The 21,016-nt window shown below is 35.0% G+C and overlaps 3 protein-coding genes and 1 pseudogene across 3 annotated transcripts; 2 read left to right on the forward strand and 2 right to left on the reverse strand.

Moving 5' to 3' along the window:
- Positions 1 to 1,261: 1,261 nt before the first annotated feature.
- Positions 1,262 to 4,099, reverse strand: LOC132903294 (uncharacterized). The gene is made up of 2 exons (XM_060951213.1): positions 3,706 to 4,099; positions 1,262 to 2,772 (listed from the first exon to the last, which is right to left on the reverse strand). Exons 1-2 carry the CDS (start codon positions 4,081 to 4,083, stop codon positions 2,023 to 2,025), a joined length of 1,128 nt encoding a protein of 375 aa, XP_060807196.1. The 5' UTR covers positions 4,084 to 4,099; the 3' UTR covers positions 1,262 to 2,022.
- Positions 1,433 to 3,663, forward strand: LOC132903293 (uncharacterized). The gene is made up of 2 exons (XM_060951212.1): positions 1,433 to 1,933; positions 2,825 to 3,663. The coding sequence occupies exons 1-2, from the start codon at positions 1,433 to 1,435 to the stop codon at positions 3,593 to 3,595; spliced, it is 1,272 nt and encodes a 423-aa protein (XP_060807195.1). The 3' UTR covers positions 3,596 to 3,663.
- Positions 4,100 to 5,608: 1,509 nt separating the features above from the next.
- Positions 5,609 to 8,607, reverse strand: LOC132903317 (uncharacterized). Its single transcript, XM_060951334.1, has 3 exons — positions 7,259 to 8,607; positions 6,729 to 6,983; positions 5,609 to 6,433 (listed from the first exon to the last, which is right to left on the reverse strand). The coding sequence occupies exons 1-3, from the start codon at positions 7,415 to 7,417 to the stop codon at positions 5,993 to 5,995; spliced, it is 855 nt and encodes a 284-aa protein (XP_060807317.1). The 5' UTR covers positions 7,418 to 8,607; the 3' UTR covers positions 5,609 to 5,992.
- Positions 8,608 to 19,062: 10,455 nt separating this feature from the next.
- On the forward strand, positions 19,063 to 21,016 carry LOC106135883 (putative nuclease HARBI1; annotated as a pseudogene).

The raw sequence follows: 21,016 nt of genomic DNA on the forward strand, positions 1-21,016 counted from the left end.
TTTTTTCTCTTCCATTTTAACTATCTTCTTTCTTCTTTACTCTAAAACAAAATTAAATAATTAGAATAAAATACGTAATTTCTTACAAGAAATATCAATATGTTTACTGTCCGGCACTAAGGGACGACTTAGTGTCCGGTGCTAAGGGACACACATTTTCGTTCATTAGATGATACCTACTAAAATTGTTTAAAAGATGTAATAATATTCTACCATTTTACGGATAACAATCGAGTACTGATTTTATCTTTGAATACCACTCAAATGTAAATGCATAAATATACTAGAATTACTTACATTAATATTTAGGTGACGCCGTGATTTCGAGCCTAAAACAGCAAATGGTTACTCCTGCCGCGGCCGTGTGCGTCGCTGGCGAGGCACGGCGCGTGATCTTGTACCTGTATGCCCCAGCACCCCTTTCACTTGTATTTTGAATCGAACTGATTTGTACTCGCTTGAATAGTACGAGTGTCCGGCGCTAGGTGCCGTCCGGCGTTACGGGACTTCCCCCTACTAGTTATAGGGCGAGTGAGAGAGAAAAAAGAAATAAATAAGTGCGAATGTAATAATATTAGTACCTTGTGGCCATTTAGTCGTTTAGCATGAGGCAAAAAACTAGATATAAACCGGTCTCTAAATGTAGCAGTATCCAACCAGCCATTTGAAGTTCTATTAAATCGTGTTCCACGGGAGCAGCATGGCTCACTACAACATGGTGGTCCACATGGTGCTCTTTCTTTCCACGTGTTATATAGATGAGTGCTTTTATAAATAATATATGGCGGCAAAAGCACGCCATCTGCAGACCCATGATGATATATGATGAGAGCATTTGGTCAAGACGATCGATTGCTTTCATACCTTTATTATATTTGATAACCATTTGAGGCTTTAATTTAAATGTACCTTGTCGATTTCTCGTGTGTTCTAAAGATCTATGGCAGCTTCCCATACATCATTTTAGGTCATGTCTAAAGTTAGCGTCTACGAATGAAATATATCTTGCCTAATAGAGCTTATTTTCTGGATCTTGGTGAAAAAAACTATATAGCCGTATGACTTCAGGTTTTTGAAATATACTGTTTTGAAGTTTTGTAGGTTATGTCACCATCAACCTTAATATTAGTTTATGTTGTATCAAATACTTTACTACGGAAACTGAGTAAGGCATATTATTCACAATTACGCATGTTAAGCTACAGCACTTATGGTTAGGTACCATTCGTATCAGTGACTACAAATGATATTTAGGTAAAGGTACAGTTACACATGCTCATTACTAGCATGCTAAAAAACGTGCTATTAGTATGCTTAATATGAGTATGCTTATGAACTGTTTACATTTGCTAGCAATAAGCATGCTAGTTTTAAGTATGCTACTAAATAAGCATGCTCAAAGCAAACACTCCAACACAAATGCGATTTTAGCATGCTCTTTGTTAGTTCAAACAAAACCATGGACGATGAAACAACCATCCGTACGGAGCTTAATAAAGTTATTCTTTTGCTATCGTTGCAATGCATCCGAAGACTTCTCTCAGGTAGAAAGAGAAAAAACCAATGTAAAAGGAATAGGAAGATTTGGGTCCGTGATTGGCTAAGTAGAAGGGAACAACTTGGAGCAAGTACTCGATTGCTAGTAGAAATGCGAGAAGAAGATATTGATGGTTACAAAAATCATTTGCGCATGTTACCGCATCAGTTTGACGAGTTACTATCTAAAGTTGAAAGCGCTATAAAGAAACAAGATACACACATGCGAAATGCTATTCCACCAAAAGTGAAACTGGAAGTGACATTGAGGTATCTAGCAACTGGAGATTCGTTATACACATTAGAAGCACTTCACAGAGTTGCAAGGTCTACTATATCTCTATTTATACCTGAAGTGTGTGATGCAATATACAATGTTCTGAAGGATTATATGCGGGTAAGTAAAGTAAACCAGTGATTATTAGTTTAAATCAAGTATTTATTGTTTAAAATCTAGATTAAAAACTTACTAAACTAAATTTAACTTTAACACATTTTCCATGCTTTGTTCAACAAATCTTCTTCAGAGACAGTAGAATCTGATTGGGATAACGCGTAAGGAAGTGTGTAAGTGACTGTATTTGTGTTTGTACTGGGAGGTATGAAAGTCATTGTCTGTGTGTTTGTAGTAGGAGGAGTGTAAGTGACTGTATTTGTGTTTGTACTGGGAGGTATGAAAGTCATTGTCTGTGTGTTTGTAGTAGGAGGAGTGTAAGTGACTGTATTTGTGTTTGTACTGGGAGGTATGAAAGTCATTGTCTGTGTGTTTGTAGTAGGAGGTGTGTAAGTGACTGTATTTGTGTTTGTACTGGGAGGTATGAAAGTCATTGTTTGTGTAAAGGGAGACAAATTTGGGTACTGGCGTCGACGTCTTGCTGCAGTCAGAATTGTTTGGATCTCATGTTGTACATCTAATGCGTCGTACAATGGTAGAGTTCGCAATTGAGCTGCAACATTTTGAGCAAAATAATGGAATTCGTCGTAATTAGGCGGTGCATTTATAGCAGAACTAATATTTTGTAAACGATCGAGAGCATATGTAATGGGTTCTTCTTGTAAGCTTCTTTTTCTACGTCGTGTTGATGAGTTATTAGATGAACGCGATTGTGATCGATCTTCTGTAGTTGGACTAGGAGAGGGTGATAACACATTCATCGATTGCGGCGTCAACGAGTTTGAATATGAAACAGCGTCACTTGGTTGTGAATCTTGCGATGGCTCGTCTCTGTCTTGTATCTGTAAAAAAAATATATTAAGTTTATAAAATACTTATTTGTTTTTTTTACAGATTCCCGGTTCTGAAGATTGGAAACGCATTGAACATGGATTTAGAACTAAATGGAACTTTCCAGGTTGTGTCGGAGCGTTGGATGGCAAACATATAAATATATTCGCCCCTGATGATACTTCTGACTACTATAACTACAAGGGCGCTCATAGCATCATACTTCTGGCATTAGTTGATGATGACTATTGTTTTTCATACGTAAATGTTGGGACTAATGGTAGAGCTTCTGATGGAGGTGTTTATCAAAAATCTAATTTAGCACAAGCTTTGGAAAATAATTCTCTCAATTTTCCGGACCAATCAGTTATTGTGGCAGACGCTGCTTTTCCTCTAAAGTCATACCTTATGAAGCCCTATCGAACAACTCCAACGCGTAAAGAAAAAATATTTAACTACCGTTTATCGAGAGCCAGACGAATCGTTGAAAATGCGTTTGGTATTTTAGTGACACGATTTCGAGTTTTTATGGATGCCATAGATATGGCCCCCAAAAATGTCGATAGAATTACATTAGCTGCCTGCTCTTTACACAATTGGCTTCGGAAAACATCTGATATGTACATCACGCAAAGATGCGTCGACTTTGAAGATACACAACAACGTGTTGTGGTACCAGGATCATGGAGGGCACAACTACGGACTGCTTTGGAAGGCTTACCACCTACACGCTACGCTAACCACGCTTCTCGACAGGCAGGAGCGATAAGAGACACCTATGCGCAGCTCTTTGAAACTACAGAGGCGGTACCGTGGCAAGGTCATATGATTTAAATTAATAACTACATAGAAAATGCTGTACTACTTATTCTATGATATTAAATAATTGTGTGTTACTAACAGTTACGTGCATTTTTATTTAAGTATTGTAAACCAAAACTCACCAATTCCATAGAAATAGGGTCCCTGTAATCGCCAGTGTCTCCAAGGAAAGAATGCATTTCGTGAAACCAGGACATAGATGGGTTGTACACAGTAGCGGCACCAGAACCGGATCGCTTGGAATTCTCAATTTTTTTTAATTCGCTGTGGTAAACGGACCTCAAGTTCTTGATTTTTGATTTTATAATTTTCACAGTCAAAGTAGGATCGTCCATGTTGGTTAATAAATCTTGATATGCATTATTTCTTGCAATATTGTTTTTGTACTGTGGTATATGCGGATTCCATAGGCACTCGTTGTTCCGATATAAAATTACAAATTTCAACGTTTTTTCATCGCCCCAGCGAGACATTTTTGGCGAGAAATTGTGCACGCGCATCTACTGTGAACGACTGATCGCTATTAGCATGCTCAATAAGCAAACCTGTTTACACGCGCTAAAAGCACGCCCCCTTCCACCCGCGCCGCAGGTAGCATGCCCAAAAATCGCACGGCCGTCGATTTTTGAGCATACTCGTAATTAGCATGCTAATTATTAGCAATGTTTCGACACACATACCACTAAGTAGCAATTGCTCAATAGTGGCATGCTTTCGTGCTAGTAATGAGCATGTGTAACTGTAGCTTAAGTATATAATATTAGCATGCCACAGTTTGTAAAATGTTTGATTACCATATAGGTATTTATTATAGAAAATTGGTTTGAGGTCTCTCTTATGTATGGTTAAGGTAGGGAAAAGTAGTAAATGAAAAACAAGATTTAATTTTACATTATTTTATTCCTCTTCATTCTCTAAAACTAATACATCATCCAAAAATGCTGCTGGTGCAAAGACATTTGGTTGGTATCTTGCCCATCCCAAATACCAAACTATAGTCATTACGTGAGCACAGCATCCAACGGTACGTCGACCAACAAGGCAACTACAGCAATATTCAGTAATACCAGTCCGCCCAGGTATATTATTTTCTATTAAAACATAGACATAATATTGTTTACGGCTTACATGCCTCGATTTTATTCTACCTCTTATTAAAGTAGCATCATCACTGCCTCTAAGATCATATTCAGATGACCGCACATGTTCTCTACTCACTTCTATCCTGTATCCCCCATGACTTCTAATATGTTCCCCATAGTATGACCGGGCTTGCCTAATCTGGTAAGTTCCAAGAGCGAATAATATTAAATCTCTCTCTTCCATTACAGGGAAATATGAAATATTATTTCTATCAGCTGTGATGCTTTCAAAGAAGGATGTGCGTCTATTCATATTTAATTCATCAATTTTATTTGATAAATTATTTTCAAGTGTTTTACGTTCTCTTATTATCTCTAATATTTCATTTACGTACACATTGTCTTGAAATCGAACACCAAACCTATTTAATAGAGCCGCTGCAATTGAAAAAAGTTCACATAAGTTAGGCAGAGCCAAGTGAAAGTATTCTTGTCTAAATAATTTAAAATTAGTTTTGAAATGACCATTTACAGCCTCTACTACCCATCTACACAGTGTTACGCAGCGACTCTCATTGGCTTGAGCTGTAGTAAGTTGGCGTTCTCCTTCTAAAAGTGTATCTGGTGTCCAAGTTCTATACCCACATCCTTCTAATAAACTAATACTATCCCTGAAACCACGGTCTAAAATGAACACATCATCTTCTAAAAAATATGATCTTAGAGCAGATCCTTCTGAAAAGAGGCTTTTCATAATATCAGCATCTGATGTAGTTGCCTTGTATGGGCCGAAAATATCAATAATATAACCATCACATGCCACAATCAAGAAAGGTTTAACCAAGTTTCGGTATTTATGTAGGGAATAAGTTTGTTTTTGGAACATGTAATTGGAACTTTTATGAATATACTCGTAAATGTATGTACCATCATAAATAACAATGGCATTACTTCCATTCCCATATAAACCTTCAGGGATTGATAGAGAGTGTTGACGCAACTGTTCTCTTGATATATGATTGATGCCTAAATTGGAAGGAACAAAGTCTTGTACAAGAATTTCACGCACTTTATGCATTAATGTCTCCATTGTTCTTCTTGGCATTCCAATTAATAAAGAGATTCTTTCATCTGAGTCTCCAGTTCTCATTTTAATTAACAGTATGGCTAAACCCACTGTCCCTTTTCTAATTTCACTCAATCGAGGCATTTCTTCTAATAGTGTACGGAATTGATCCTTTGTATACCCAATCCAGTAGCGAAATAGCTGATCATCCATTTCTAATGGGTTTTCAAAATCTATTGTCACATTTAAAGAATTGACAAATTAAAAAACATGTGCTATTTGATCAGCACTAAATGTTTCAATGGAGTTATCAGCTTCGAAAAGTGTACCCCACAAATTGCTATTTATATGATCATCGCATATACGAGCTAATTTAGGTATATAAAACCTATGATCTTTAATCAAAAGAGCACGAAAATTATCTGATATGCTTCTCAGTGTTGTTTGAGGGCAATTGAGAAAAACACACCTTTTATTGTTGTTTGCAGCTCTTTTATATCCAGGTATTAAAATCGTTTGTGTGATTGTTTCATCTTCCACACCCTCAGGTCTTCTTTCATTTAAATCAGAAGACTCCTCCCGATCTTGTGAAATGTCTGATGCAGATTGTTGTCCATGTTCACTGTCCACATGATGCATTCTACGTACTTCTCTTTGAGTTCTCAGCCAACATGCATGACATACTCTATCGGTAGTTGTTACCTGAAAATATATTTTTTTTATAATTTGCAGTTGAAATAAATAGTACTTCTACCATATCCATGTGTAATGCAGATAAAGCTGATTGTAGTAGCTTTTTATTCTTACATATTAATTTATTTCAAGAATTATTTTATTTCAAGTAACAAGACTCATAATTAATTTTCAAGTAAAGTACATTGGGTGTGTTCTTAGGCAGGCAAGTTTAAGACTTTGGAGCCTGAGTATTTGTATGCAAAAATCTAACACCAGTGTTGATCGCTCAAGAAAAAGAAAAGCAAATATTTGTTTTATTTACCTGCCGTGGCGCTACTTTGTTCTTGATTATGTCTATCATAGATTGATGGAGTTCATTAGGATTGTCTCTTAGTATCCTGTCACTTTGCCTTTGTGTAATTGAACAACCGCAAAGAAGGCACACATTAGTGTGGCCCCTCTGACTAGATCCAGCTTGTTCTCCATCACCACTGGTAACTTCTTGTTGCAAATTATCATTTATTGCAAATATCAAAAGATCTCTGCATGCTTCACATACGAAGTCATTCTCATTCATCTGGAAGAGAAACAATTACATTAATTAAATGGGTGACTATAATGAATACTTCTTAGACTAGACATAAGCCGTAAAAAGCCAATCTAGGAGTTTTCTCATAAAAAATATATACAGATCTGTTCTACTTGATTTTTGAAACAAATTAATTATACTTAATGAAACAGGCAACTTCAAGTATATACCTACATACATGGAAAAGGTAAGATACCCACAAGCTAAAAAGACATACCTAACATTATACATATATATATTATAAGTAATAATAAAATACTTACATCTTTTGGATAGACCCAACTTGCGAGTAAAGCTGTAACTCGGGGATTCAGGTCTAAAGCCGGATAACGGCGTAGTCTATTAACACATATGTTGCAGTTAACACACAAAATACGTGTATCTTCAAAGGATCTGCCACGGCCACGTCGAAGTCTACTCATTTTGGCAGAAAGTATGTATGCCGGGTAGGCAGGTACACAAACAATATCCGGATAAGCACGCACAAGTCACAGATAGGCAATATCAGAGTCCAAAATAACAATCCAAGTCGTATTCAAAAAAGCAAAATCAGAGTCCTTGGGCAGTCCGGGTCAAAAAAAAACAGAAGACGGGGAAAGCTACGAAAATACACAGAACACAACGAAACGCGGGCGCAAGCGAGTGAGATGTGTGAAATGAAAACTCAAATCGGAAAGAATGAAAAGAAATGTCATTTTTTTTTTGACAGCTCTGATTGGCAGCCTTTTAGCTAGCTTCCTGTCCATCAACGGTCAAGGAGGCTTTATTATGGCTGCATTTCATTGCAAAGCTATCTAATATGAATTTATAAAAAGCAAAAACAATAGACTTGTTTATATTGAAAATCTGTTAAATCCTTCAATCAAGAAAAATAATATTGATGTATTGTAATACACACAAAAAACATTTTTAAGGCTGTCAACACTGTGACAACAACAAATGGCGAGTTCTATAGAAAATCAAATAGGTATCATAATAGCTATTTTTAATTATCACTCTTTTATCTAGCTAGTTGTGAAATGGTATTGATATTTTGATAATTTATTGAAAAATATTTTATGATTTTTGGTATAGCCGACATATATAGACGCTTTTAAAACCTTGACCTAAAAATCTGCCATAGCTCTTTCCATTATATTTACTTGATATGACCCTAATGGTCTTTCCATTTTAACACACATATATTATTCTTGTGAACAATACATAATTCTCCTGTTTTTAATTTACCTAATTCGATTTCTCTTGGGTTATTTTTCCTCTTCTATCGAAGCGTGCCTGTGCAAAAGGTTTTGTAAGCATATAATTTTTCGACTAAACTTACGCTTGTATAAAAGTTGTCTATGAATAAATGGTGTCCTACATTTATAAAATTTAAAAGCAGATGGTCTACTACTTTTTGCACGTGATTTTTGCCGCCTACAAGATTTTCAGATGCACCGCCATATAAATGTAATTTCATAATAACTCCGAGCTGGTCAGCCAGTGCGTAGAACTTTAGGCCGTATTTATGACGCTTCCCCTTCATATGCTGTCTAAATGCTAATCACCCCCTCCACAACATCATTGATTCGTCAATTGTTATTTTTTGTGTAGAGGAATATACAGATATCATTTTTTCATTGAAGTAGGCGATAATATTTTTTACTTTATCATAACTACACGTCACTTGTCCGACAGACACATAGCATTCTTAATATTAACATGAATCGATTCCTTGACATTGACTTTCGAAATATCGTTTGATTAAAATACTCATCGTTTTTTCAATAATCATTGAAGCTATTTATTTTTACAAATCCCATATGAAATATAAGACCAAAAAAAAGTTTCATTTCTTGACATGTTACAGGCTTCCAAGATATTTTTCTGCCATTGGCACAGTCTCTTAAGTAATTCCAAAAGCTGGGATGTGCATAATGCATCGAAATATTGAATGGGCTCATCACCAACATCTTCTATCATTCCGGGGGACTTCAAGAATGGGAATTCGTTGGAGTTTTGTGGGTTTCCGGGCATCCATGCTTCATCAACCGCAACATAATTTTGTTGAGTATCTTCTTCGACAAACTCAAAATCAGACTCACCATCATTATCGGTGTCCAATTCATCTATTACGTTTTCCGATAATATTCCAAATAATTCGGAATCTGTGATTGGTTATTGAGGTGAAGAGACACGTAAAATGATTTGCCTTAAGCAGCCAACCGTCGGTAGATGCGAAGGTTCAGGATCACCAGGCTGCATTACTTCATTTGCCAACATGTTACGATATGCAATCGCCGATTCGTATTTTAGATCAGCAGACATATCAATTCGTTTTAATGGTGATAATTTAATTTTTTTGACAGAGACATGCGTAAATAAAACATCATAGTTTATTACATTGCAAACACATTGAGCTATTTTATCAACAGGCCAAGAAATCAATACAGTTATTAATGCATTGCATTGTTTGCATAGGCCTTTACAAGTAATTTTATCATTATTTTTAATACTGTAATGGTTGAAAATCCAAGAACAAGGAGATTTAATTGCTTGCCATATGTTCGTATTGTTGTGGAAAACGCATTTGGTGTTATGTCTGCACGATTTCGAGTACTTAGAAAACCTATAGCTCTACAACCAAGCGAAGCTTCAGGAGTTGTAATGACATGTGCTTTATTACATAACTTTTTGAGAAAAAATTCAAACTCACGGTCAATTTATACCCCATCGGGCTACACTGACACAGTCGTCAATGGAGGAATAACAAATCCTGGAACTTGGAGAAAAGACATTGGAGAAGGCGAAGGCGCTTTCAAGCCAATGAAGAATATTGCGCGACGTTCATCTTTAACAGCAATCCAGATCAGGAATAAATTCGCAGAACATTTCATGACCACGAATAATAATTTGTAAGTGTCGACAACACGAAATAGGTGCTCCCCTCAGGGGCAGAGCAAGGGGAAGCATGAGGGAGTACCCCTTTGCGTATTCAAAAACGAATGTCTTGTTTTTATTAAGTTATTATTAATGTATGTTTTCTCATCAATATGTGCATTTCTGCTGGTATTTATCCTGATAAACTTAAACCAACTATTATAAAACCACTACATAAAAAGGGGATAAAAAAATTATGTCTAATTTTAGGCCAGTGGCACTTGGAACAATTTTTACAAAGATTTTTGAAAAATATTTATATGACTCCATTTACAATTACTTGACTAAATATAAAATTTTATGTGACGAACAAAAGGGATTTAGAAAGAATAAGACAATTAGTATGGCGATATATGATATGCTGGACATTGTAATGAAAAATGTGGATAAGAGGAACCCTGTATGCGTAGTGTATACCGATATGACACAAGCATTTGACTTTGTTAATCGCAATAGACTATTGAACAAATTAAATACGTACGGCATCAGAGGAAATGTATTAAATTTAATAAAATCTTACTTAGATAACAGAAGCCAATGCGTGGAAATAACCAGTATTTGTCCCAAAAAAAAAGCAAGAAATCAATCATCTGTCAGGATATAGAATAAACAAGTTCGGCGTTCCTCAAGGAAGCGTCCTTGGGCCGCTTCTGTTTCTCATTTATATTAATGATTTACCTCAAAAAGTACAGCAAAAAATGGTACTATTTGCAGACGATAGCACTGCAATTATTAAATGTGACGACCCGAAGGAGTACGAATATGACATAAATAATACAATAAATGATATAATTCAATGGTTAGAAACTAATAATTTAAAAATTAATTTAATGAAAACTAAAGTTATGCAATTTTATAATAGAAAAATACCACCTAATCTTAACATACAATATAATAGTCAAAATATTGACGAAGTTCAAACGACAAAGTTCCTTGGCCTTACTGTTGACAGTCAATTATCATGGTCTTCTCATATCGAAGAAGTATGTAAAAAACTAAACAAATCGGCTTATGCGTTATTTAGGATATCTAAAAAAGTTAAATTAGAAGCTGCATTGGTGGCTTATCATGGTTTAGTCACCCCTCATTTAAACTATGGTGTAATATTTTGGGGTAATGCGGTAGAAGTTAACAAAGTCTTCAAGGCCCAAAAAAGATGTATCAGATCGATGTGTGGACTGAAATCTAGAGACAGCTGTGTGCCTATGTTTAAAGCACATAAAATGTTAACATTACCCAGTATTTATATATTAGAAGTTTGTCTTTTTGTAAAATCTAATCCCCACTTGTTTACAAAAATAGCGGACATAAGAATGAGGCCAGATCGTGTGAGACCTCATTACCAGCAAAAGTTGGTTATTGGAGGACATCATAAATCTTTGATAAGTAATAATGTGATCGGGATGGCTCCTAAGATTTTTAATAAATTGCCAGATAGTTATAAGACCGAAGATTTAGTGACATTTAAAAAGACAATTAAACAGCTTTTAATAGAAAGATGTTATTACAGTGTTAAAGATTTTCTACAAGACAATTTGACATAATAATTCGATTTAATTTATATAATTCTTATTTTTGATGTGTGTACTGACATTTTCAATTTTATTTTAATTTTTATGTTGACTTTATTTTATATAAATGTATGTAATTAATTATTGTACGTCTGTAAAGACAGGACTCAGTGGTACTCTATACAATTATATTATCTTTTTACCTGTGCTCCACAATAAATAGATTTGATTTGATTTGATTTGATTTACTATGGAAAATAAAACTATTCTGATAAAATAAACAACGCAGTGTTTTTAACGAAATGTGGTTTTATTTTAAACTTAGTTTTCAACAACAGCTCAATGACAAAAACTACCATAGACAAAACATGACAGTAAGTGTTGCAATATCAGGTTTTACAGGAGCAGTCGGTAAAGAAGATAAAGGTGAAATTACATTGCACTATTTCTAACACCCCCGCTCAATGTATTGCACCTCAAGATCCTAGTAAATATTATAAGAACATATTACATCTGTTTAGAATTACCTACACTACATTTTCCTAAGAAACGAGTTCTCAATTCTTTACTTAAAGATTTTGTAAGCATATCACTCGTTTTAACATATTTTAAACACAACTTATTATTCTTAACTAATTCCTTTATAAAGTGATAACGAATATCAATATGTTTCAAACGTTTGACAGTGTCTGCGCAGGCAACAGATATAGCCGACTGATTATCACAATAAATAGGTACTGGACATACATTAGTTATTTTAAAATCATTTAACAAATTAACCAGCCAGCAAGCTTCGCTAGCCGCCATACTAATAGCAACATATTCTGATTCTGTACAGGATAAACTTACAGACGCCTGTTTCTTTGAACTCCACGAGATTAAACAATCAGAAAATTTAAACAAGTAGCCTGTAGTTGATCTTCTGTCACTAAGATCGCCTCCCCAGTCTGCATCACAGTACCCCTCTAAAACATTATCAGTACATTTATAAACTAACTTATAATCTAGAGTATGTTTAATATAACGTAACACTCTCTTCAGAGCACTCATCAACATATCATTGGCACATTTTTAATATCTACTTAATAAAGACACAGTAAAACACAAATCAGGTCTAGTGCCTGATACAGCATACATTAGAGATCCTATCATTTGTCTACATAACTTTTCAATGTTTTTATCTACTGTACTATTATTTTGAAAAAGTTTTGGATTTATATTCTTATCTATTGGTGTAGACATGGGCTTGCAATCATACATTCCAAATCTTTTTAATACATTCTCTAAATATTTTCTTTGGCTCAGTTCAGTTACTTCTGTATGTAAATTTTGTTTTATAGCTATGCGTAAGTAATCAGTTACAAATCCTAAATCTTTCATTTTGAATTCTTTGCTTAATACAATTTTTACCTGCTTTACTAAATCATTATTTGGTCCGAAGATCAGAACATCATCGACATACAATAGTAAGTAAATTTGATAACTATCAGCACACTTTGTGTAGAGACAAGAGTCACAATTTGATCTTACAAAACCTTCTTTAAGCATAACAACTTTAGTATTCCAACATTTTGGAGAATTTTTGAGACCATAGAGTGATTTGTTCAATTTTACAATGCTACTGCTACCCGAGTATGCTCCTTCTGGCAAGCTAACATAAACATTCTCATTAATATTGCCATACAGGAAGCGTATTTCCTTTTCCGTGTTCAGTAGGAGGCAGTACTGCCTTAAAACACGCACGGGTTTGTTGTGTTAATTCCCCTTCCAAACTCGTTTTAAATTCCAGGCACGAGTCCTTCAATCGCGCACGGGTTTTGTGATTAGCATACGCGCAATTGAACGCTACAAATCCGTGTTTATTTTGGAGCGTTTTGTGATAGATGAGCATGAAAACGCGGGTCTTTAATTTATTTTTTATTCAACATACCTAGATACTACAAGAAAAAAAAAGAATTTATTTAAATAAAATCAGTGTTTTTTAGCAGGAGGCTCATTATCATTAATATTTGATGCAATATTATGAACACGCTTTCTTTTCTTTGTTGTTTCTGACTTGGCTGGTCGTCCTGATTGAATCCTTCCACTGCATGGTAGACCTCTTTCTTTGCGGCCAGCGATCGATGTTGGTTGTACATGAATTTTTTGAGATCTTCTTCGGGTAGTTTTTTAGCAATAAATGTTATAATACTTGACGGAGTTTGTAGCTTCGATAAATTTGATCCAAACTTAGTAAGAATGTTTGTATATACAGCATTTGAATCCTTTTTCAATATATCAGTAATTCTTTGGAACTGAGCTTTAATATTCTAAACAGCATTGTCAAAGCATTCATTGTCGATGGTTACATGGTTTTCAGCTCGATTTATTGGAAGTTCAAAAGTGTCTGGTACTTCATCATCTGGTGTAATAGAATCACTGGCTCTTTTCATTTTTTGTGCTTGATTCACCCGTAATATTTTCAAAGAATGACGGTGAAAACTGGTCACCCAGAGCGAATTTTGCAAATTGTTGACGATCAGAGTCATTCAAATGTAATGATGTCGTAAGTTCACTACCATGTTTTCTCTCTACAGCACAGCCGGCCTCCAGCTCCATACGGGCAGTCACATGTTGCCATTTCACAGTCAACAACAAACAAATGAGTCGTGTAGGATCAAAATCGGCTATCTGAGTTATGGCTGAAAAGTGACAATATAAAAAATAAACCCTTTAGGACTGTTTTTCATTTTTACATCAAAATTTTTGTTTGCAAGACAAAATTATCATTAAAGAATTTACAATTTAACTCAAAGTCTGTATTAAAGTTGAATGTTTAGATACGGCAGGTGTTTATTTTGTGCAGATAGCCACATTTGATACTGAACTTTGAAAATAACCGTATTTGAACCTGAGATATAGACAAATAGCCACCTTTGATTCCAAGCCAATGACAAATAGCCATGTTTGATACTAATAAAAAAAAAAGTAAAATAAGGGTTGTCACTAAACAATATCATGAGTAAGTATTATTTTTATTTGACACCACTGGGGTATTGTTAGTGATATTGTTACTCAAATAGTGGTTCGGATAACAATATCACTATCAATAAATGTTAACAAACAAGCAGTAAATTATATAATATTTAATTATCTACAAAATTAAAACAAGTGAAATTTTAATTCCCAACAAAATTAAGTTTTTTTTTGTATACATAAAAATGAAATTAGAATTTAATAACATAAAAATGAAATTAGAATTTTCAACTGGATAAAATTAACGTAACAACAAAATTAGAAAGAAATGATATTTTAATTTTATACTTTATACTTAAGTTACAGTGAATTAAAATGAAATAGGTAGGTACTTAGTTTTTTTTAAACATGAAAATGAAATAATGACTTTCTTAAACTTAATACAAAATTTAATGCAATGTTTTTTAAGTAATAAAATTAGATGGTACCGGTGACCTTCGTGCATTTTTATCACAGAGCAATGAACTTCGCGCGCGGCCGGACTAGAGACGAAAGTTAGTCAAGGGTCATTATCATTAAATTCCAAAATGCGACGTTTGGCTGTCAGCTTAGACTATTCAGATGCATTACTTCTGTAATAATTAGTGTGGGTAAACGGTGACGCCCACTGACACGTTGCTTTTTAAAGAATTTGTCGACAAAGGCGCCTCTAGTAGCGCGCGAGCGACACGGTGATTCAATGCTCTATGATTTTTATATACGAAGATCACAGGCTCATCATCTAATGGTTCTTCGCAATAATCTTGAATTTGCTCTTCTGGTGAAGCAATAAGAGACTCTTGTGACATAAATAAATTGTCATAAAAGGCCAAAGTTTGTAACTCCTTCCACGTAGGGCCAAAGTGTTTAACTAGCAACTTATTTACATCTTCCAGTTTATTTTTGTTTACAGGTACACCACTGAGTAAAGTTTGCGGCTCAATCATACTTATTTTCTTGCCCTTTTGGCATACATTGGCCGCTACTGCAACATCACTTTTATAGAAAAGTTCTCCTCGAACCAGGACACTGCCTGGCTTTTTCGACCGTTTTAAAATGAACCTTTTGCACTCCTTGAACTTCATAGGCCACGATGTTGTCTGTTTGACGACATTTTTAACGGACTTTCTCCAGTCCTTAACAGGACAATCTTTACCGAATTCCACCAAAGTGGCCGTTTCAGTGATTATGTCTTTGATCTCGTTGGGGTGCAATATTACTTCAAGATTTTTCAGTTTTTTCTCAATCACTCCGAATACTCTATCTGCTGGCATGTATGAGTGCCCCGTCACTGGAAACACTATTTCTATTTTTTTAATAGTATTGTTTTTTAGCAGCCAACTACAACACGTACCAACTAAAATACTATTTTTATTTTGGCCTCCGCAGCCGTCAGCAACCAATCGAATAGTGTCGATATTAGTTTTATCTGTTTCGGTTAAACGATGGTAGACTGCCGATGAAACTAGATTAGAATCCTTATTATGTTCGTTTTCAGTACATACATATGCAAAAATACGTTCTTTTGAAAATGGAAGAGTAGAAGATCCTTCCACCATGGTGAAGTTGTATAAGTATAATTGCCGGCTGTAATACGTGCTCTGATCGGGCAATTTAGGTAGGGGCAGATTTTTTTGGCAATCAAAGGATATTACTTTCAATCCATCAGATATTTCACGTAATTTCTCAAAAAATGCTTTTGCTCGCAACGTATGTACTCGTTTTTGAGTTATCAGTTCGTTCTTTTTTTGCGGGTCACTTTCATTTTTTAACTTCTCTGTTAGTTGTAAACACATTGAACAGACGTCTGTTTTTGGCGATCCAAAACCGATATTGTAAAATTTGTTAAAAATACAACGAAAATACGACTTTTTTACCTTAGAATTTGCAAATTCACTGCTCTTATATATTATAAACAGTTTGTTAATATTGAGCTCTGATGGTAAATACTGTCTCTCTGCGAATTTGCTTTTTCTGCAGTAGTGTGACTCAACACACTTTAATTTTTGAATGAATGCGTGAATAGATTGTTTCTGAGCATAGTATTTATGTTCTTTGTGGTTCCCACCACGCTTTTCGGTAGGAAACTCGGATGTGTAATAAAATCTATTCATTACATATGCCACTCGGTGTTTCGTTACACCAAATATGGACAAAAAGAATTTTTTGCAAATCGGTATTTTTTTTCCTTTATCCAAAATGACGTGATATTTTGTGGCAGTTTGTCTTTGTCCTTTAAATCCTTGTCTTTAATAAGCTGTGCTTTGCACCGAACAATATTTTAAAATAAGTGCGTCTTGCTCTTTTTTTTCACTATGTGCATAAAAGTTGCGGTGCAGTTTCATGATTTGGTCCATTGTCAACTTTGCACACTGTAGCGCTTTTGATAAATGGTTACAGACTCGTTCAGGCGCAGATTTAGAAGAATACCTAAAATAGATAAGTAAGTTCTTTATCTCGATAAACAATACTTGGTAGATGATGTTTATGATATCCATTTTATTGTTATAGTAAAAATTATAAATTATTTAGCTAAAATTATAAATAGAAATCCAAATTCTTAATAAATAAAATATTAAATTACAATGAGATTGTGGCACAGCCCTAGTAACAATACTAACCTCATTCTTTTAGCAACATTTCTTTGCCATTTTTCGGGATTTCTGCGTCGTTTTCGAGAAAACTGATTAGTAACCAACCTAGGATTAGACTCCATTATTTCAATTTCAGTCAATATCTTTAGTAACACAAACTTAAACTGTAATAAATAAATAAAAATCACTCAACACTATTTGTGCAAAATACTGTGATCCGCCATAATGTCGCGCGGCAAGGCCATGTTTGATTTTGAATCTTTACAGATAGCCGTATTTGAAAATGAACTCGGATTTGACGTGTATTTTGTATGAAAGATATCCATTTTTGATAGTAAATCAATGTATACGTTAGAAGCATTCAAAATTTTAAATGTTACCATAGTCAAAACTTATTTTTACCAAAATTTACAGATAGCCGCCTTTGATTCTATACGACTCAAATCAGTCTTTTCTTTCACGAAGTAAGTATTGTCATCCATGTGTACAATATCTTTAATACTGTTACTTGCTTGGCAAAATTTTTCATATGCTAACGTAAGATTTCTCGCTCTCCCATTTGCAAAATGAATCAACCTTTTCTTGTGGTATGACTCAAAAGTATTCGCGAAAAAGTCCACTAACGCGCACATATTGAACACTTTACAGCGCTGCAGTACTATGTCTTTAAAAATTCTTATTGAGGATTCACAGTAATTGTTTGTGTTATTTCCTCGTGTTAGAATATCAGAGCGATATGCTAAACACCACTCCTCACGCCGTCCCCATAAATATGTTAAATGTTTTTCTAGCTTTTTATTATTCTTAACTTTCTCCTCATTTGATAAATCCGACATTCTAATTTCAGCTTCTTGCATTGTATTGGCATACATTACAGTACGAAATGTCTTCATAACTGATTGCCGATCTTCACATACTATATATTTTGTCTTTCATTTATTTGTTTCACCGGACTCTGTAATTACTATTTGTGAGGCACGAGTTGGCGGTGGTATTTCTAGGTAATTGTCTTGGTGAGTTTGAACTGAAAACTGTTCTGGGGGTAGACTATTTGAATCGTGAGGTGGAGGCGACTGGTATGTTTGGTGATTTGGTGATGGGCTGAATGCTTGATGGTGTGGTGACATGGATGTGGAGGGGCCTGGATGCGATTGGTATGTTTGATGATTTGGTGATGGGCTGAATGCTTGATGATGTGGAGACAGGGCTTTAGATAACTGAGGTACTGCAGACTGCTGCTCAAGTCGATTTGCCATACATGCACGAAAGACTAAATTGTGAATATCATTCATTAATATCTCACGCGTGTTTGGATTTCTTATTTTGTTTAGTTTACTTGCGAGCAGTCTTCCGAACATGTTATATTCATCATCTTTATTCTCTTTCATAAATTCAAAAGCTTCATCCATTTGACGTCGCGCTGCTTTGATTTCTTGAGGCAACTCATCTCGCGCTTGTCTTTTTTTACTATAATTTAGAGATTTATTTTCTTTTGGACGAGTTTCATTTTCTTCTTGTATATTTGGCGAAGCTTCTTCTGTTCCAGTAGAAAAATGAGGACTATTCTGATTTCCATTTTTTCCATCACTTCTTTCTAGATTCTCAATGTCGTCGTGTGTCTCAAAAGAAAATAAAAGAATATTATATAGGACAGATGAACAGACAGAAGAACGGACAGACAGATGGACAGATAAATAGACCGACAGCTGAGTGATAGCAATAGGGTTCCAACTATGTAGTATTTTTCGGACTGGTATAGGTATGTGATTATTTTACAATAAAAAAGAATTGAACTTTTTATGAAGTTTCAATAATTACGTAAATATTTATAAATAAGCAACCGCAAGGGAGATAGACGTGACCATATGTATGTATGTATATTTATAAATAGTACAAACTTTGTGTAATAAAATTGGAATCAAATTAATATCCGACTTAGTTGGTAATACTGGAAAATGGATCAATAGAAGAAATGACCTAGGAGGTACTAATTGTCTTCTAAAGGAATTAGCATTGGAAGATCCCAACGAATACTTGAATAGCTTGAGGATGTCCGAAACTTGTGTGAATTTTCTTTTAATGAAAATACAGTCTACGATTCAGCGTAAAGATACCCTTTTAAGAAGTGCAATACCTGCAATTACAAAATTACAAGCAGTTCTATACTTTCTTGCTACTGGATGTAGTTTAACGACACTCACACATATATTTAGACTCGGAAAATCAACTATATCTGAATTCATCATCGAAGTTTGTGAAGCTATCTATGAATCATTAAAAGAATTTATCAAGGTAAGATTAAATAAGTACATCAGATTTATTATGAAACATTTATTAATTAATTAATCATTTTCAACATTGCTACGTACCATCTTATAACAAATATAACAGTTACTTATTTATTAAATATTAGATTAAAGTTACTTTAATTATTAGTTTGCTCCCATCATTCTTCATTATAAACATTAGCGTTCTGCAATGCTGTTAAAATTAAGTCATTTGATAGAATTGTAGTGTTACTCAGTGTTTCATTATTGTTTATATGGCCCGATTGAATAATATTTGAGCAAGACTGATAATCAGTAGGTACGGGGTGTGCAGGTAAAATGGAAGGGGGAAAAGATTCCAAATTTAAGTTACTGGTGTCATTATCAATTATTGAATCGCTATGTAGTGATTCGGTACCATACGACGACTGTGGCGTTATGCTTCTATTTTGATCAGGTGCGGGTTGAAGATGTTGACGTCGAATTCTATTTAAATAAATTTGAATGTGCTCTTGTGCTTCTAATGCCAATAGTAAGGGTAATTGTTTCAGTTGAAGACCAACGTGTTTACCGAATACCTCGAACTCATTTTCTTCGACTCTAGAATTAGTAGTATCAGCTATCTCCTTTAATTGACTAACCATGCTCGAGAGCTGAGCGACTCTCTTCTTTTTTGCTGCAGGTTGGGGTGTAGGTTCACGAAAACCATCTGCAGTACTATTTCGCTTATTATGTAATTGACTAGCTGTACTCGAGAGCTGGGTGATTGAGCTGGTTGATGGGACAGGTGTAGGTTCATTTTGCTCAATATGCGTAATATCTGTATCATCAGTGTCTGAAGCATTGGAAGCCTGAAACAAATCATGTTTTTATTAGGTATCCAAAATAATCTTGATTTTTTTTCAGGTTCCTACTACTGCAGGCTGGAATGCAATTGAAAATGGTTTTCGAAATCAGTGGAACTTTCCAGGCTGCTGAGGAGCACTCGATGGCAAACATTTTGTCATGAAGGCACCCCCTGACTCAGGAAGTTTATACTATAATTACAAAGACACAAACAGTATTGTCTTAATGGCCGTTGTAGATCATAATTATTGCTTTAGTTACATAGACGTTGGGTGCAATGGAAGGGTTTCTGATGGGGGCGTATTTCGAAACTGTAGCTTGTACCAAGAATTAGAAAACGGTATTCCACCAGAGGGTTATGTCCTAGTTGGCGACAATGCATTTCCCTTGAAAGAATACTTATTGAAACCTTATCCAGGAAATCGATTAACCTTACAGCAAAAAATTTTTAACTATCGCTTGTCTCGGGCTAGAAGAATAGTAGAAAATGGTTTCGGTATACTAGCTGCTAGATTCAGAGTGTTTGAGAAACCGATGCCCTTCAGTCCTGAGAAAATTGTTAAGATAGTAAAGACATGTTGCGCTTTGCATAATTGGCTCCGACGAACAAAACTACAGAACAAACAGTATGAATACACAGTAGACACAGAAGATTTTGAGACAGGAACTGTCGTTTCTGGTAATTGGAGAAATGAACCACAGCCTCTCGGAATGCAACCGCTACCCGCTTCTTTAAGTAACCGATCATCGCAAAGGTCTACAGATCGCCGGGACAGATATGCGCAATATTTTGTCGGAAGCGGGTCTGTCCCATGGCAGACAAGAATGATACATTGAAAAATTACTACCCTCTGGTATAAGTAGATAATTAGGTACTTACCAAATTACTT

Source organism: Amyelois transitella, chromosome 24 (genome assembly GCF_032362555.1).
Source record: "Amyelois transitella isolate CPQ chromosome 24, ilAmyTran1.1, whole genome shotgun sequence".
Classification (NCBI taxonomy): Eukaryota; Metazoa; Arthropoda; class Insecta; order Lepidoptera; family Pyralidae; genus Amyelois; species Amyelois transitella.

Coding starts and splice junctions, on each gene's coding strand:
- LOC132903293 (XM_060951212.1), top strand. CDS start 1,433: ATGCTCTTTGTTAGTTCAAACAAAACCATGGACGATGAAACAACCATC. Junction 1,934..2,824: donor TTCTGAAGGATTATATGCGG/GTAAGTAAAGTA, acceptor TTTTTTTTACAG/ATTCCCGGTTCTGAAGATTG.
- LOC132903294 (XM_060951213.1), bottom strand. CDS start 4,083: ATGCGCGTGCACAATTTCTCGCCAAAAATGTCTCGCTGGGGCGATGAA. Junction 2,773..3,705: donor ACCCTATTTCTATGGAATTG/GTGAGTTTTGGT, acceptor TTTTTTTTACAG/ATACAAGACAGAGACGAGCC.
- LOC132903317 (XM_060951334.1), bottom strand. CDS start 7,417: ATGAGTAGACTTCGACGTGGCCGTGGCAGATCCTTTGAAGATACACGT. Junction 6,984..7,258: donor GTTGGGTCTATCCAAAAGAT/GTAAGTATTTTA, acceptor TTTCTCTTCCAG/ATGAATGAGAATGACTTCGT. Junction 6,434..6,728: donor ACAAAGTAGCGCCACGGCAG/GTAAATAAAACA, acceptor ATATATTTTCAG/GTAACAACTACCGATAGAGT.